Source organism: Tachypleus tridentatus, chromosome 4, assembly GCF_004210375.1.
Source record: "Tachypleus tridentatus isolate NWPU-2018 chromosome 4, ASM421037v1, whole genome shotgun sequence".
Taxonomy (NCBI): Eukaryota; Metazoa; Arthropoda; class Merostomata; order Xiphosura; family Limulidae; genus Tachypleus; species Tachypleus tridentatus.
The window spans coordinates 15,803,792-15,822,882 of record NC_134828.1 but is presented as its reverse complement, the minus strand read 5'-3'; the positions used below and the strand labels follow the sequence as shown (position 1 = coordinate 15,822,882).

The 19,091-nt window shown below is 36.1% G+C and overlaps 1 protein-coding gene across 1 annotated transcript in view; it reads left to right on the top strand.

Moving 5' to 3' along the window:
• The first annotated feature begins 235 nt into the window (after positions 1 to 235).
• Positions 236 to 19,091, top strand: part of LOC143248615 (pyrokinin-1 receptor-like) — a 425,075-nt gene continuing 406,219 nt past the window's right edge. Inside the window, exon 1 of the mRNA XM_076497116.1 lies at positions 236 to 1,353. Within this exon, the coding sequence (XP_076353231.1) occupies positions 531 to 1,353 (823 nt within the window). The 5' untranslated portion in view covers positions 236 to 530. The remainder of the gene's footprint in view (positions 1,354 to 19,091) is intronic.

The following is a 19,091-nucleotide window of genomic DNA, read 5'->3' as shown; positions in this document are numbered from 1 at the left end:
TGGCACAATTAATATCAGTTATTCTAACATTTTGGTTTCTATTTCTAAAGTTATTTCTGGTCTACGTAGGCTTGGAATAAGTTCGATGGAGGCGGTACACTAGAGGGTTCAACAACGTCAATAGCATAACACTTCAGAACACCAAAGTCACGTGTTCTCTGACGTGGCTTAAACGTCACCAGTAGCACATAAAAACCCTGGCTTCTTTGCTGCGTAAGTAGCAGTGTAAAATCAGTTGATCTTCTTCAAGCAGCTAAGTGCTAAAAGAAGTCCACTCTGCTAACAGACGTGTTACAGAAAACAACAGGCACTGTATGCGAATATCCAGCTTACAAACTGTAACTAGAATTATCTAGTTTTCTCTCCTTGCATTCTACGCTGTTCCTTAAGACACCGGTTGACGACACGGTGAAAACAAATAAATTTGCACAAAAAATATCAATACTTGAATGTGACATCTGTAACCATGGGTAATCTGTAATTATGGGTGTGTGAGAAACAATAACAGTTTAAAACAACTAAGTTCCAAAATGGCCGACATTATTCCTCGTGTTACACAAACTGCACCTTCATTCATTCCGCCAACGGATGCAGTTCTCATAACTCTGGTTCCTACAGTGAGTAATTGGAGCGACAATGAAAGTGTTATGAACTTTGGTCCAAAGAGAGACCCCTTATCCACAGTAATTCCTATGACTCTGATTTATACAGTCATTCTTCTCAGTGGAGTGGTAGGCAACATTTGCACGTGCGTGGTGATTGCTAGGAACAACTATATGCACACTGCCACTAACTACTACCTCTTCAGTCTGGCAGTGTCTGACCTTCTTCTGTTACTGTTGGGTCTTCCACAAGAAATGTATCAACTGTGGCAACGCTACCCATACGTTTTTGGAGAGTACTTCTGTATCGTCAGGGGCTTGACTTCAGAGACCTCTACCAATGCTTCTATCTTGACCATCACGGCCTTTACTGTGGAGCGATATTTGGCCATCTGTCATCCACTCCGAGCCCACACGATGTCGAAGTTGTCTAGAGCAATCATGGTCATCGTTGTGATTTGGCTAGTCAGTGCGTTATGTGCTGTTCCTTTGGGCATCCAGTTTGGCATTGTTCAGGTTTTTTGCACTTTGAAAAACCCTCTGAGCCACGCTTTCGAAATATCAACTTTTCTTTTCTTCATCTTTCCAATGACGCTGATCACTGTGTTGTACATACTCATTGGACTGAAACTGAGAAGATCCACTGGACTGGGCCACAGCGAAGACAGCACAAATGGAGTGAAGTCGCAGTTGAAGCAGTCTGTGAAACGTTCTACCTATTCTTCCCGCAGAGCTGTCGTGAAAATGTTAGGTGAGTCGACTTCCAAATTATTTACTTATAAATAAAACATTACATCATCTATACTGTTTTGTCATTTAGAATAACCACTTCTTCATAAACTGAGGCTCCACATACAATAATTTTATTTCCGTGTAGTATCGATAATGTCTTTGAAACTTTTACCTTGCTAAACTTTATCTTGTTTTACTAATGACCAAGTCAATCAATCCAGAGTTTTAATGGCATCCTTGTATTAAATAGCTTTATGGAAAGCTGGGTTAAACTCCTTTGTGTTTGTAGGTGTGTTTTCTAATGTAGTTTTCAAGCATCCCCAGCAATTAATTGAAGTACTTGGGCGAACCAACTGTCTTTTTAGTTCAAGTAATTTTTCCCCCAGTCTCTTTTTGAACAATGGGGAAACGTATACTAAATTATTAACAATAGCACTTTCTTAAGTCATTCAAGAGCTTCATGCTATGAATTACGGTTCACGAACACATGGTGTGTTCTATACGTCAGACAATGTTTTTTTTTAACTATACTCTTAAGAATAATACTTTACGACCCATTCAAGATGAAAGCTCCTAGAGGATTGTTTAGTGAAACTGTAGCCATGAAAACGGTATCAATACCATTGCTGTTCGATCTTGTTAAAAGATACCAATAAGATCAGTGACACTTCTTCAACGGTTTGTGAACGAAATCACAATTTAATCTGAGAAAAGATCTGATTTATAGCACAAAACCATTTATTGAAGTGTCAGATAAACATAATGTTATCACGACATTGTAGTTGTTGCTGATATTAGACTCCGGAACGTTGTCGTTTAAACAGGCTGCATGTGTACTATTGTTCAACAAATAAAACCCAGGAGCATTTGTTTTTAATGGCCTTCGGAACTTAAACAGTAACTTTCAAATTAGGCCCGGTATGGCCAGGAGATTATGGCGCTCGACTCGTAATCTTAGGATCGTGGGTTCGAATCCCCATCACACCAAACATGCTCGCCATTTCAGCTGTGGGGGGGCATTATAATGTGACGGTCAATCCCACTATTCGTTGTTAAAAGAGTAGCCCAAGAGTTGGCGGTGGGTGGTGATGACCAGCTGCCTTCTCTCTAGTCTACACTACTAAATTAGAGACGACCAGCGCAGATAGCCCTCGTGTAGCTTTTCGCGAAATTCAAAAATGAATAAACTTTCTGATTATTAGGCTTAAACTACATTTTTGTTCAATGTAGATCCAAACTCGTATTTATTCAAGTAATTCTTAACTACACTGTTCGACAATGTCGAGCAACAGACTGCAACAGAACCTGATGTTTCCCTTAATAGTCCAGATGCTGTTGTTCCTTCAAACTCTCTGTCTTGTGTAAGTGGGAAATGATATGTAGAACAACATGCGTTAAAAAATTGTCGATCATCGTATTTGTGTACATCATATAGTAATGATGTTCAGAATGGAACCAATGGAACAATAACCAGAACATCTTTAAAGAACATCATATAGTAATGATGTTCAAAATAGAACCAATGGAACAATAACCAGAACATCTTTAAAGAACATCATATAGTAATGATGTTCAGAATGGAACCAATGGAACAATAACCAGAACATCTTTAAAGAACATCATATAGTAATGATGTTCAGAATGGAACCATGGAACAAATAACCAGAACATCTTTAAAGATACAATTATTCAAGAAAGAAAACGTTTAGTCCTAGCTGTCCACAAGTGATCTTTATACATGTAATGCCTTGTGTGTTACATTTCAGATGTGAATGTTTATAAACAGTGTATTTTGTGTTACATTACAGACGTGAGTGCTTATAAACACAATGTCTTGTGTGTTACATTACAGACGTTAATGCCTTATATGTTACATTACAGACGTGAGTGTTTGTAAACACAATGTCTTGTGTGTTACATTACAGACGTGAGTGTTTATAAACAGAATGTCTTGTGTGTTACATTACAGACGTGAGTGTTTATAAAACAAAATGTCTTGTGTGTTATATTACAGACGTGAATGTTTATAAACAGAATGTCTTGTGTGTTACATTACAGACGTTAATGCCTTATATGTTGCATTACAGACGTGAGTGCTTATAAACACGTCTTGTTTGTTACATTACAGACATGCATGTTTATAAACAGAATGCCTTGGATGCTTCAGTACAATCTCGAACAAAGCTTCAACAGACGGGCAAATAGTGATTCACTTGTGTCCAGTTTGTCGTGTTGATTACATAAGCCCGCTATATCCAGTTTAATGTAAACAACAGAAACTATCGCTACTATAAAGAATTCCTCATGTTTACAAGCTCTTTGGCTTTGCCTTCTGGTAACAGTGGTTCAGCAGTGGGTAAATAATATAAGAAAACACATCGCGTATATAAATATAGTCGTCTTTTATTTATTTTGTAAACATAATAACAACTGTAATGTTGTCGAAAGCGTACTAAGTAATATTCTATTCTTATTGTTTGACTTTTGTCGCGCGTATTTTGACTTTCGTGATAGCTGGCTGATTTAAATGGCTTGTAACTTTCGTGATAGCTGGCTGATTTAAATGGCTTGTAACTTTCGTGATAGCTGGCTGATTTAAATGGCTTGTGACTCTCGTGATAGCTGGCTGATTTAAATGGCTTGTGACTTTCGTGATAGCTGGCTGATTTAAATGGCTTGTACCTTGCGTGATAGCTGGCTGATTTAAATGGCTTGTAACTTTCGTGATAGCTGGCTGATTTAAATGGCTTGTGACTTTCGTGATAGCTGGCTGATTTAAATGGCTTGTACCTTGCGTGATAGCTGGCTGATTTAAATGGCTTGTAACTTTCGTGATAGCTGGCTGATTTAAATGGCTTGTGACTTTCGTGACAGCTGGCTGATTTAAATGGCTTGTGACTTTCGTGACAGCTGGCTGATTTAAATGGCTTGTGAAAATTCATTCTGTGAAATAACTGACGAAAATTAAACAAATATTTGAAATGGATTGTTGGAAACTTCCAAACTTTGGCATAGCGGTATGTCTGCGGACTCACATCGCTGGAAACCGGGTTTTGATACCCGTGGTGGGCAGAGCACAGATAGCCCATTGTGTAATTTTGTGCTTAACAAACAAACAAATCCAACTTTAGAGCCCAGTGTAGACGGGCACTTCAGAGATGGTGTCAACATACAGTTTATTTTACACACACTTGTGCGAGAGATATTATGGTTTAAACCGTTCACTTTCTGGACATTCCAAATACATCTGATTAAAAGTCATAAAATAAATGTTATGAAAGATGTTAATAACTTTAACGAGTTAGTGGAGGACATTTTAGTTGAACTGAATGAAGAACAAGAAGTATTAGACATGCACAACACATAAGCAACACACACATACACACACGCGTCTGAATAGGACAATAATTCTTTGAGCAATTCTACAAAATCACATAAACAGAAGTTTCCAAAAATAATAAATATCACACACTTTTGAGCAGTGTAACAACTTATAAGCAAACTTATAAATCCACATAAAAATAACATTCCATAAAATTATAGATAACATATACTTCTGAGTAATATAATAACCTCTGAACAAACTTATAAAAAACACAAAATCTATAACAACACATATTTTTGAGTAATAAAACAGCCTCTAGGTAAACTTACAAAACACACAAACATAACTTTCCAAATATTTATAAAAAACGCTTACGTCTGAGTAACATAACATTTCTCTGGACAGGCTTTAACAAAGACACACAACACTAGTTTTACGTACCTCTATGATCTAGACTAGCAATCGCTTTGGCTCTAACAGCTGACAGCTCTGTTTTCTGCACTCTGTCTTCAATCTCATTTGGCCGAGTTCCACTTATTGGTGAGATCCGATCAAGGATGTGAAATCCACTCTTTTGAGATAAAGACATAAGATTTGTACGGGGGTCAGCTTGTTACGAACATGCTTTACAACAAATTAATTTTGTCATGTGTGAGTGATACTCCAAGTTTCTAATCTCAAACGCTCTATTTAATGTTGTATTTTTATATTTTCTCAGCGTTCGATGTGATCTGGTAATACTATGGACAAAGACGACATTTAAGTCAAAATGAACGTCATTAGGCAGACACACGAAGCAACAATTTGTGCACCTGCATCAGGTTTCAATCACTGGACTGAAATTCAGTGGTTCCTCAGCTTTGTCTTAATCTGTTTTCAAAATCTCACAAAACTGTTTCATACAATATTAACGAAGAGTACTTTTAAATTACATAGCATAATGATATGGTTCACTAACAATATTTTAAAACATACATTTATTTCCAACTGTCTTGCAGATTGGAAGCTGAGAACCACTGCATTAATCAAATTAGAAAAGTTTCTTTGTCTCTCGCTCGTTGAAACATGACAGTTGGTCATTTATGTTGAGCCCTGTCTGAAAGTTTTCGAAAAAATAATTTGTACAGACTAGAGGGAAGGCAACTGCTCAACAACACCCACCGCCAGTTCTTGAGTTACTCTTAACGACAAATAGTGGAATTGGCCGTGACGTTATAACCCCCTCCCTACCGCTCAAAGAGACGGGTATGTTTTGTCAAGAGATTCGAAACGGCGACCCATGTATTGCGAGTCTAGTACTATAACCACCAAGACGTACGAAAGGGTGTAGCTTCACCTGTGTAGATAATGCTAGATTCACTTGGTATGGATAGTTTTAGATTCTCTGGATAAGAGGTATAGCTTCGCCTGTGAGGATAATGTTAGATTCACTTGGTTTGGATAGTTCTAGATTCTCTGGATAGGGGGTATAGCTTCGCCTGTGTGGATAATGTTAGATTCACTTGGTATGGATAGTCCTAGATTCTCTGGATAGGGGGTATAGCTTTGCCTGTGTGGATAATGCTAGATTCACTTGGTATGGATAGTCCTAGATTCTCTGGATAAGAGGTATAGCTTCGCCTGTGTGGATAATGCTAGATTCACTTGGTATGGATAGTTTTAGATTCTCTGGATAAGGGGGTTAGCTTCGCCTGTGTGGATAATGTTAGATTCACTTGGTATGGATAGTCCTAGATTCTCTGGATAAGAGGTATAGCTTCGCCTGTGTGGATAATGTTAGATTCACTTGGTTTGGATAGTTCTAGATTCTCTGGATAAGGGGGTTAGCTTCGCCTGTGTGAATAATGTTAGATTCACTTGGTATGGATAGTCCTAGATTCTCTGGATAAGAGGTATAGCTTCGCCTGTGTGGATAATGTTAGATTCACTTGGTTTGGATAGTTCTAGATTCTCTGGATAAGAGGTATAGCTTCGCCTGTGTGGATAATGTTAGATTCACTTAGTTTGGATAGTCCTAGATTCTCTGGATAGGGGGTATAGCTTCGCCTGTGTGGATAATGTTAGATTCACTTGGTATGGATAGTCCTAGATTCTCTGGATAAGAGGTATAGCTTCGCCTGTGTGGATAATGCTAGATTCACTTGGTTTGGATAGTCCTAGATTCTCTGGATAGGGGTATAGCTTCGCCTGTGTGGATAATGTTAGATTCACTTGGTTTGGATAGTCCTAGATTCTCTGGATAGGTATAGCTTCGTCTGTGTGGATAATGTTAGATTCACTTGGTATGGATAGGTCTAGATTCTCTGGATAAGGGGTATAGCTTCGCCTGTGTGGATAATGCTAGATTCACTTGGTATGGATAGTCCTAGATTCTCTGGATAAGAGGTATAGCTTCGCCTGTGTGGATAATGTTAGATTCACTTGTTATGGATAGGTCTAGATTCTCTGGATAAGGGGTATAGCTTCGCCTGTGTGGATAATGTTAGATTCACTTGGTATGGATAGGTCTAGATTCTCTGGATAGGGGGTATAGCTTCGCCTGTGTAGATAATGTTAGATTCACTTGGTTTGGATAGTCCTAGATTCTCTGGATAGGGGTATAGCTTCGCCTGTGTGGATAATGTTAGATTCACTTGGTATGGATAGGTCTAGATTCTCTGGATAAGGGGTATAGCTTCGCCTGTGTAGATAATGTTAGATTCACTTGGTATGGATAGGTCTAGATTCTCTGGATAGGGGGTATAGCTTCGCCTGTGTAGATAATGTTAGATTCACTTGGTATGGATAGGTCTAGATTCTCTGGATAGGGGGTATAGCTTCGCCTGTGTAGATAATGTTAGATTCACTTGGTATGGATAGTCCTAGATTCTCTGGATAGGGGGTATAGCTTCGTCTGTGTGGATAATGTTAGATTCACTTGGTATGGATAGGTCTAGATTCTCTGGATAGGGGGTATAGCTTCGTCTGTGTGGATAATGTTAGATTCACTTGGTATGGATAGGTCTAGATTCTCTGGATAAGGGGTATAGCTTCGCCTGTGTGGATAATGTTAGATTCACTTGGTATGGATAGGTCTAGATCCTCTGGATAGGGGGTATAGCTTCGCCTGTGTAGATAATGTTAGATTCACTTGGTATGGATAGGTCTAGATTCTCTGGATAGGGGGTATAGCTTCGCCTGTGTGGATAATGTTAGATTCACTTGGTATGGATAGTCCTAGATTCTCTGGATAAGGGGTATAGCTTCGCCTGTGTGGATAATGTTAGATTCACTTGGTATGGATAGGTCTAGATTCTCTGTTTGTTTGTTTGTTTTTGAATTTCGCGCAAATTTACACGAGATTTATCCGCGCTAGCCGTTCCTAATTTAATAGTGTAAGACTAGAGGGAAGGCAGCTAGTCATCACCACCCACCGCAGTTTAAAAAACAATAGATATATGTAGCTTCCTCTCTCAGCTGTTTCGCCAATTTATTTGAAGCAAAAATAAATACCCGAAATTTATTTTTTCAATAAAGCGTGAACTGTACTACTGTCGACTGTTGCCAAGTGTTTTAATTTTGACACTTATTGAAGATTACAAGTCTAACTGCTTCGTTTATGTCAACTAAAATGTGTTAAAAAGGTTTCAGGATTAGACTGTGCAATGTCAGAGGTCGCTTTTATTGTTGTTAGTCAGTTGATGTTAACAAAACGTGGCCGACAGAACTTTCAGTTTGGGGGAAATCATAATGTTGAAGTCTTCACACAGCTATTTGTTTCTATGGGGGTCATACACGAAGCTATTAATAAGGTATTCGTGTATAGTTTGGTTTGGTTTGAATTTTACGCAAAGCTACACGAGAGCTATATGCGCTAGCCGTCCCTAATTTTGCAGTGTAATACTAGAGGGAAGACAGCTATTCATCACCACCCACCGCCAACTCTTGGGCTACTATTTTACCAATTAATAGGGATTGACTGTCATAGTACAACGCCTCCACGGCTGAAAGGGCGAGCATGTTTCGTGTGACAGGGATGTATAGTGTGTAAAGAATGGATTTTCATATCATTATGGAGCAGGAAGTAATATTGTAGACAACCCCTAGTTTTAAAGATGTAATGGTACAGGTAACTATAATTTGTAATGAAACTGACTTTTTGTTGCTGTAAAAGTAACATAAAAGAACCAATGTAAAATCGTTGGAAGTTTTTATGGCGTCACCAATGACGTATCTTAGTCTCTTGGTGACCAGGACTCTATCTTAGATTTTTTTTTTTTTTTGAATTTCGCACAAAGCTACTCGAGGGCTATCTGTGCTAGCCGTCCCTAATTTTGTAGTGTAAGACTAGAGGAAAGGCAACTAGTCATCACCACCCACCGCCAACTCTTGGGCTACTCTTTTACCAACGAATAGTGGGATTGACCGTCACATTATAACGCCCCCACGGCTGAAAGGGTGAGCATGTTTGGTGCGACCGGGATGCGAACCCGCGACCCTCGGATTACGAGTCGAACGCCTCAACACGCTTGGTCATGATGACATAATTAAAAGCTAATATGTAAACACAATCAAATAGGATAGCTTCAGTGAAACTAGTTTTGGTATGCTGATAGGATCAGGTTTTTCTGCGCAGGCGTTATTTGGTGTAACGAACTATTCTACGTCATAACCGTTATTCTTGAAAACTTTCGGTTGTTCATTTCTAGTTCAGTTGTCACCAAATATCTGATCTCGCTGGTTCGCAAGTTCATCTAGGTTTCTGTGGAATCACAGTAGTTGTTGTAATCCCACGAAATATCAAACATTTCTTCAAGCATGATGGCTGACCAACAAGACTTCAGTCTATCTTCATCCAAGCTCAATCCGTACCTCTCCGGATTCTGAAGGTTTAGTTGCGAAATCAGCGCATGTTTCTAAATCATTGTTTTGGTTGTCACTTTTGTAAATGTGCTTTGACAACGACTCTTGTTGAGTCGACACAGTCATGGCGTGACAAGAGAGTCCCAGACCTTAAATAAGCCGTTTACTTTACAAGATTGCAATAGGGTTTGATTAGATAACGGTATTCAATAAGACTTGACATAAAACTGATGTTGATACAACCAGAGCTTTACAAGAAGAGGCGCTAAACCAAGAATGAAACCATTTGGTTACATAACAGTAGTTTGGCTTGACATGTATTTTTGATTTGGCTTTTCAACTTCTAATAAAAGCTTTTATTCGGGTAAAAGCAGTGAAGAAATAAAAACCAGGAAGGGCCGAAAAGACCTCATCTATATGTTCTGCTATTAATTGTTCAATATCCAGTGACCGTATATGTTGGCTGTACCAGTATGAATTTGTTTCATCTGGATTCGAAAAGCCTCAATACAGAGAAACAAGAAAACGTTACAAGAAATTTATTAAGCTTAATTTTACTAAATTTTATCAAGTTTTTAAGTTGTACTGCAAGAAAATCAAAAACTCGCACTTTATATTAAATTCTTAATTTCCATTAGATTTGTTTAAATTATCATTTCCTGGTACTTTTTATGGGCCTCTTGTTATGGTACGTAATATTATTCCTCCTTAAGACATTTATATATTTAGAATTAAAGTAGTACTCGTGTTTACCACCTGGGGGCTAATAACGCTAAAATGAAGGAGCTCATTCGTGGAGTTTTTGCACCAAATGGAGCTCGTGGTATGACGTTGCACTTAAATAAAAATAAATAGTATCAAATAAATCCTCTTGTAAAAAAGTAGATAACAATGTATGAAATGGTTCGAGTACACACATTTAAGATACTTGAAACAATCTTAATGTTCCTATCAGACGTACTACAGTTCAACACACTCTAACACTTCGATTCAGTTATTTGTTTAAATAATAATGAAACGCTAGTCGTTTCCTAAATCAAGTAAGGGAAGATAACTCGTCGAGCTCTTTGAAAATAAGTACCTCGTGATCACGCCAACTCTAGTGTGCAATAGAAGTAACTATAATTTATAGTCTCGTCACCACGTCTCATTCACATCTCGTTCACCCCAAGAGTTTCCAGTGAACTTGATGAAATTGGTTGAAAATGGGATACAAATGAAGAGAGAGGGAAAGATGTCTTCGAGATATGTCAGAGTGTCAAGCAATCAGAGACAAGTATAAGTCTGCACCCTCGGGGGAAAGTAGGTCATGAAAACATGTGAATTTGACTTTCACTTTGTGTCACTTCCATGTAGATATCTTGATATTTGAAAGCTGCGACCTAAGAAAATAAAAAGGTTTGGTAACTACAAAAACTACAGAAAACGGATGATGAAATAAAGTTCCAGACGTTTGTAACCATGAAATTAGAGAGAATTATAAAGTAACCTGTTTCTGACAAAATGATTTCTGTTCGAGAACACTAATTAGCCAGATTCAAACATGTGACCAACTAAACCGATCTGAACAAAATGTTTCCAATACCAAAGAGCACACAGAAAAGATTTAACAGTTTGTTTGTTTGTTTTTGAATTTCGCACAAAGCTACTCGAGGGCTATCTGCGCTAGCCGTTCCTAATTTAGCGGTGTAAGACTAGAGGGAAGGCAACTAGTCATCACCACCCACCGCCAACTCTTGGACTACTCTTTTACCAACGAATAGTGGGATTGACCGTCACATTATAACGCCCCCACTGGGGAGGGCTGGGAGGGCGAGCATGTTTGGCGCGACGGGAATAGATTTAACAGAAAACATACACATATATTTAACACAACACATGTATATATCTATTTAATACAACGCGCACATATATATATTTAATACAACATCATCTAGTGAAACATTTCAGCTCGAGCAGGGGTGCCCTAAAATGGCATCTCGCGAGCCACATGCGGTTTTTTGACATATAATGTGGAGCTCGCGGAACTATGTTGGATGAGTTCCCTTTTGCATCACAATTAATATAAAAGGTAAATAAAAAATGTTAAAGCTTCATAAATATTTACCGGATATAAACCGAGAATCCACTGGATTAAAATGTAAGTTTAATGTTCATGGTGAATAATTATATTTAAGAATTTATATCCTAATTTTAATGCTAGATTTAAGTCGGGGACTAAAGAAATTTCGGATCAGCAAGGATTACAGAGGAATTTTACTGGAGAATCAGTAATCGTACAAGCAGATGCTGACAATGTTAGTTTTAGCAGGCGTGGCTTGCGATCGCGCGATTGTGGCGTGTGTGGCTGTGTTGCGGGTAGTGAAAATAACGAAGTGTTGGTGTGATATTGGACGCTGTAGAGTTTGGTTGCGTTGCGCTTATTGTTTCTTTTCACTTTAATTTTTTTAGAAGAGTCTGTGAAAAATTTGTAAAGGAAAATGGCGTCATCAAATTGTAAGAAACGAAAGTCTGAAGATGAAAGCTGATATTTTAAGCCAGAGTGGGAGGAAGATTTTGCATTCACCGTTAAAGGAGGTAAACCTTTGTGTCTTATCTGTAATGTGTTACAAAGTTATTACAAAGCCAGTAACTTGAAACGTCACTGTGAAACAAATCACAAAAAAGTTTCATCTGATTATCCACCTAAATCAGAATTAAGGAAAAACAAGTTAACTGTGTTAAAATCACCACCATACAGCCAGCAGACACAACTGATAACGTTCAGTAAGGAAGTTAATACAACGACTGAAGCTAGTTTTGTTATATCACGGAATATTGCTCGCGCTAAACGCCCCTTATTCTGATGGTGAATTCGTTAAGAAGAGTTGCAGTGTTAGATCCAAATAACACAAATCTTCAGCGACTAATAACACAAACACCAGATTCAAGCCACACTACAAAGAGACGTATTTCCCAGATCAGTGATGTTGCAGGTAAAATAATGTAAAGAATTACCTTGTATTCAGCTCAGCCCTTGACGGATCTACAGACATACAAGACAACCCACAACTGTTCATTATGTTTCCTCTGATGTAACTGTGAAAGAAGAGATGTTGGATACTTCGTGACACTAAAAGAAACAATTCGTGGTGTTGATATTAAAAATGCGCTAGACAGAACCTTAACAAATGTTGATATTTAACTGGATAAACATCAATGTTGCAACAGATGGAGCACCTTCAATGGCGGGGAAAATAGAGGATAAATTACACTTACGAAAAGCGATCCTAACTGAGTTTCACCCAGTTCATTGTATTGTTCAGCTGGCAGCCAGATACTTCAAGTATGAAGCTGTTATGAAATTTGTTCTTGAAATTGTCAATTTCATACGTTTAAATGTGAAGACCCACCAAAAATATTATTGAAGATAAATCCAGTGATTTCTCTTTCTACTGCATTGTGAGGTGGCTGTCAACCAGCAATGTCTTAAATAGGTTTGTAGATCTGTTGGAGCCAATTATTACTTCTCTTGAAGAAAGGAAAATATTATATCGTCAACTGGGAAATGATGAACGCAAGGTCTAATGTTCCTTAATAGTATAATGAATCATCTAGAAACAGAAGCTGAAACCCTGCTTTGCCTTTCTTGTAAACCAATTCATGGTTGATGTTATCAATGATGGTTGTCCAATTCTCAAACCTGTAGTTACAGAATCATCTGTTGTGGAAATGTAACTAACAGAACTACAGGAGGACCTGGGTCTAAAGATGATCCATAAATCTTATTCTACAATTGACTTCTGGAAACAAGTTCCAGAAATAAAATATCCTGAACTGAAAAAAACCAGTGTGCAACTCATGTCAACATACTGCTGTGAATTACTGTACTCTGTAATAAAGTTTGTGAAGTCGAAGCATCGTGTAATCCTTACAAATCAATACCTGACGCAGCTAATTTGTACAGCTTTGACAACATATCAACCGGAATTTCAACGACTCACCATCAAGATGGAAACTCACAAGACCTCTACTAGCAGAAAACAGCCTGATAATTGTGAGAATGTCAGAAAAATATTATGACAAGACTAAAATTTTGTAAAATGGTATCTGAGTAAAACATCTCTAGATTTATTGTTTTACATATTTACCTCCATGTTTTGACCAGATATTTACTGAGAAAATAAATATCATGAAAAATATCTGTTTTTAACCCTTTTATTTTTGTCATTTAATATTAAGGAAATACAAATTTGCATATTTTTCATGTAACAATAAAAACGTGTGCGTAATATTTGTTCATGTCTTACGGTTCTCAAACATCTGTAGTTTATCGTATGTGGCTCCTACGTTGAACAAGTTTGACCACCCCTGACCGAGAATATTATCACCTACTCAACCAGTTCAGTTAGAGTAATATAATATAGTAACCAGTTCAGCTTGAGTAATATAATATAGTAACCAGTTCAGCTAGAGTAATATAATATAGTAACCAGTTCAGCTTGAGTAATATAATATAGTAAACCAGTTCAGCTTGAGTAATGTAATATAGTAACCAGTTCAGCTAGAGTAATATAATATAGGAACCAGTTCAGCTTGAGTAATATAATATAGTAAACCAGTTCAGCTTGAGTAATGTAATATAGTAACCAGTTCAGCTAGAGTAATATAATATAGTAACCAGTTGAGCTAGAGTAATATAATATAGTAAACCAGTTGAGCTAGAGTAATATAATATAGTAAACCAGTTCAGCTTGAGTAATATAATATAGTAACCAGTTCAGCTAGAGTAATATAATATAGTAAACCAGTTCAGCTAGAGTAATATAATATAGTAAACCAGTTCAGCTAGAGTAATATAATATAGTAAACCAGTTCAGCTAGAGTAATATAATATAGTAAACCCGTTCAGCTAGAGTAATATAATATAGTAAACTAGTTCAGCTAGAGTAATATAATATAGTAAACCAGTTCAGCTAGAGTAATATAATATAGTAAACTAGTTCAGCTAGAGTAATATAATATAGTAAACCAGTTCAGCTAGAGTAATATAATATAGTAAACCAGTTCAGCTTGAGTAATATAATATAGTAAACCAGTTCAGCTTGAGTAATATAATATAGTAACCAGTTCAGCTAGAGTAATATAATATAGTAAACCAGTTCAGCTGGAGTAATATAATATAGTAAACCAGTTCAGCTGGAGTAATATAATATAGTAAACTGGTTCAGCTAGAGTAATATAATATAGTAAACCAGTTCAGCTAGAGTAATATAATATAGTAAACTAGTTCAGCTAGAGAAATATAATATAGTAAACCAGTTCAGCTAGAGTAATATACTATAGTAAACCACTTCAGCTTGAGTAATATAATATAGTAAACCAGTTCAGCTTGAGTAATATAATATAGTAACCAGTTCAGCTAGAGTAATATAATATAGTAAACCAGTTCAGTTTGAGTAATATAATATAGTAACCAGTTCAGCTTGAGTAATATAATGTAGTAACCAGTTCAGCTAGAGTAATATAATGTAGTAACCAGTTCAGCTAGAGTAATATAATGTAATAAACCAGTTCAGCTAGAGTAATATAATATAGTAAACCAGTTCAGCTAGAGTAATATAATATAGTAAACCAGTTCAGTTAGAGTAATATAATATAATAAACCAGTTCAGTTAGAGTAATATAATATAATAAACCAGTTCAGCTAGAGTAATATAATATAGTAAACCAGTTCAGCTAGAGTAATATGATATAGTAAACTAGTTCAGCTAGAGTAATATAATATAGTAAACCAGTTCAGCTGGAGTAATATAATATAGTAAACTAGTTCAGCTAGAGTAATATAATATAGTAAACCAGTTCAGTTTGAGTAATATAATATAGTAACCAGTTCAGCTTGAGTAATATAATGTAGTAACCAGTTCAGCTAGAGTAATATAATGTAGTAACCAGTTCAGCTAGAGTAATATAATGTAGTAAACCAGTTCAGCTGGAGTAATATAATATAGTAAACCAGTTCAGCTTGAGTAATATAATATAGTAAACCAGTTCAGCTAGAGTAATATAATATAGTAAACCAGTTCAGTTAGAGTAATATAATATAGTAAACCAGTTCAGTTAGAGTAATATAATATAGTAAACCAGTTCAGCTAGAGTAATATAATATAGTAAACCAGTTCAGCTAGAGTAATATAATATAGTAAACCAGTTCAGCTTGAGTAATATAATATAGTAAAACAGTTCAGCTTGAGTAATATAATATAGTAACCAGTTCAGCTAGAGTAATTTAATATAGTAAACCAGTTCAGTTTGAGTAATATAATATAGTAACCATTTCAGTTTGAGTAATATAATGTAGTAACCAGTTCAGTTAGAGTAATATAATGTAGTAACCAGTTCAGCTAGAGTAATATAATGTAGTAAACCAGTTCAGCTAGAGTAATATAATATAGTAAACCAGTTCAGCTTGAGTAATATAATATAGTAAACCAGTTCAGCTAGAGTAATATAATATAGTAAACCAGTTCAGTTAGAGTAATATAATATAGTAAACCAGTTCAGTTAGAGTAATATAATATAGTAAACCAGTTCAGCTAGAGTAATATAATATGGTAAACCAGTTCAGCTAGAGTAATATAATATGGTAAACCAGTTCAGCTAGAGTAATATAATATAGTAACCAGTTCAGCTAGAGTAATATAATATAGGAACCAGTTCAGCTAGAGGAATATAATATAGTAAACCAGTTCAGTTAGAGTAATATAATATAGTAACCAGTTCAGCTAGAGTAATATAATATAGGAACCAGTTCAGCTAGAGGAATATAATATAGTAAACCAGTTCAGTTAAGATACCTCTGGATACTTTCATATTTGTTACATGTTGTTACATATTTATAAATTCGTATTTTTTAAACATTGCTTGGATTATAAAAGACATATTTCACAAATTATTGTACATGGATTATACCAATAAAACACTATGTAACAACAATTTTGTTCCTGGATAGTATGTGTTATTTCTTAACTGCTTATGTTGTAAATATGTTGTAAAAGTACAGAAAATGGTCATTATTTCCTTCAAGCTTTGCTTTTGTTACCTGGATGATGAAATTTAGAAATTAACCTATTGTCTAAAAACGGACAAATTTGCACATTTTCATGTACATAAGGTCTGAATAAAACAACATATGAATCATGATTTACATGTACTTACACTAAAGTTATACAAAATGTTTAGAAGTTTTTCGAGATACACCGTTTATAGTGTAGCATTAGCGGATTAGTCTCTCTAATGCACTGTTTATTGTGTAGCATTAGTTGATTAGTCTCTAATACATCGTTTATTGTGTAGCATCAGTGGATTAGTCTTTAATGCATCGTTTATTGTGTAGCATTAGCGGATTAGTCTCTCTAATGCACTGTTTGTTGTGTAGCATTAGCGGATTAGTCTTTCTAATGTACCGTTTGTTGTGTAGCATTAACGGATTAGTCTCTCTAATGTACCGTTTGTTGTGTAGCATTAGCGGATTAGTCTCTCTAATGCACCGTTTATTGTGTAGCATTAGCGGATTAGTCTCTCTAATGCACCGTTTATTGTGTAGCATTAGCGGATTAGTCTCTCTAATGCACCGTTTATTGTGTAGCATTAGCGGATTAGTCTCTCTAATGCACCGTTTATTGTGTAGCATTAGCGGATTAGTCTCTCTAATGCACCGTTTATTGTGTAGCATTAGCGGATTAGTCTCTCTAATGCACCGTTTATTGTGTAGCATTAGCGGATTAGTCTCTCTAATGCACCGTTTATTGTGCAGCATTAGCGGATTAGTCTCTCTAATGCACCGTTTATTGTGCAGCATTAGCGGATTAGTCTCTCTAATGCACCGTTTATTGTGTAGCATTAGCGGATTAGTCTCTCTAATGCACCGTTTGTTGTGCAGCATTAGCGGATTAGTCTCTCTAATGCACCGTTTATTGTGTAGCATTAGCGGATTAGTCTCTCTAATGCACCGTTTATTGTGTAGCATTAGCGGATTAGTCTCTCTAATGCACCGTTTATTGTGTAGCATTAGCGGATTAGTCTCTCTAATGCACCGTTTATTGTGCAGCATTAGCGGATTAGTCTCTAATGCACCGTTTATTGTGCAGCATTAGCGGATTAGTCTCTAATGCACCGTTTATTGTGCAGCATTAGTGGATAAATTGTTGCTTTGACGTTTTCTGCGTTTTTTTTGTTTCGTCGGAAATAAACGTCAAGGTTTGGAAGGTTTAATCTCTGAAAAAGACGAGACAATCTACAATATTTTTAGCATACTAATAGGAAAACTTACAAAAGAACGCCCCCTTGTTGCATTATTGAGAAGGGAAACGCAAAAAAAAGATCCGAAATTGATTTATTAAGAGCGTATATACATTAACGCCCCCTATTCAACTTTGATAGAAACTTAATGGTAAGAAGGAGTCCTTTGTTCGTTAGTTGGGAAGGCTTTGATGTTGTTTTGTTTTGAATTTCGCGCAAAGCTACTCGAGGGCTATCTGTGCTAGCCGTCCCTAATTTAGCAGTGTAAGACTAGAGGAAAGGCTTCTAGTCATCACCACCCGCCGCCAACTCTTGGGCTACTCTTTTATCAGCAAATGGTGGGATTATCCGTTACATTATAATGCCCCTACGGCTGAAAGGGACGAGCATGTTTGGTGTGACAGGGATTTGAACCCGCGACCTTCAGATTACGAGTCAAACACCTTAACCCACTTGACCATACCGGTCAAGTACCATATTTTGTCTGCATTTTTTTCTTTTGGAATAAAAATGATAAACTTAATTTTGTCAAGATATCCTTTATAATTCTGGATAAAATAGCACTTAAGTTTTGTTACTGTTGTCATAAAATCATTACTAATCCAACAGGTAATATCGTCTACATATCATGAAATATTAATACATGTTTCTCTCGTGTATCAATAGTACATAAACTAAATAATGGTGGGCCTAAAACTATTTCTTGAGGAACCTATATCTTTGTTTATTATTTAAAGTTTTCTCAGATATTTGAAACAAACAACTTGTTAGAGATCGATACCTATAAGGTAACTTCTAGCTTTATTCGATTTTACAATTACAGTAATAACATTCAATATTTAATAATTAGATATATAAATGGCTTATAATATAAATTAAAATATGAAATATATATTTCTTTATTGCGGTTTTTAAAATTATATATATTATATGATATTTAGTCCTCGTGAAATATTCTTATTAATATATTTTAAAACTTTAGTAGTTTCTATAGGTGTCATATCATTAATATTAAAAGCTTCAAGGATTATCTTGTATATCATTATTAGTTTGATGAGTGAAGGTTCCCCTCATGGCATAGTGATGAACAGAGATAACCCATTGTTACGTTTCATTTCAATCAATCACTAATACAGAAAATAGTGAATTGAATTTATTATTATTAGTTATTTTATCATTTATATAATTATGTCATTTAAGATTTTAGATATTTATTTATCTTTAGTTATTATTTAAATAAAGAAGCTTTTCTTTATCAGCATTATTTAGTTGAGACGGATTTCCGGTTTCAATCTCTCGGTCATCTTCGA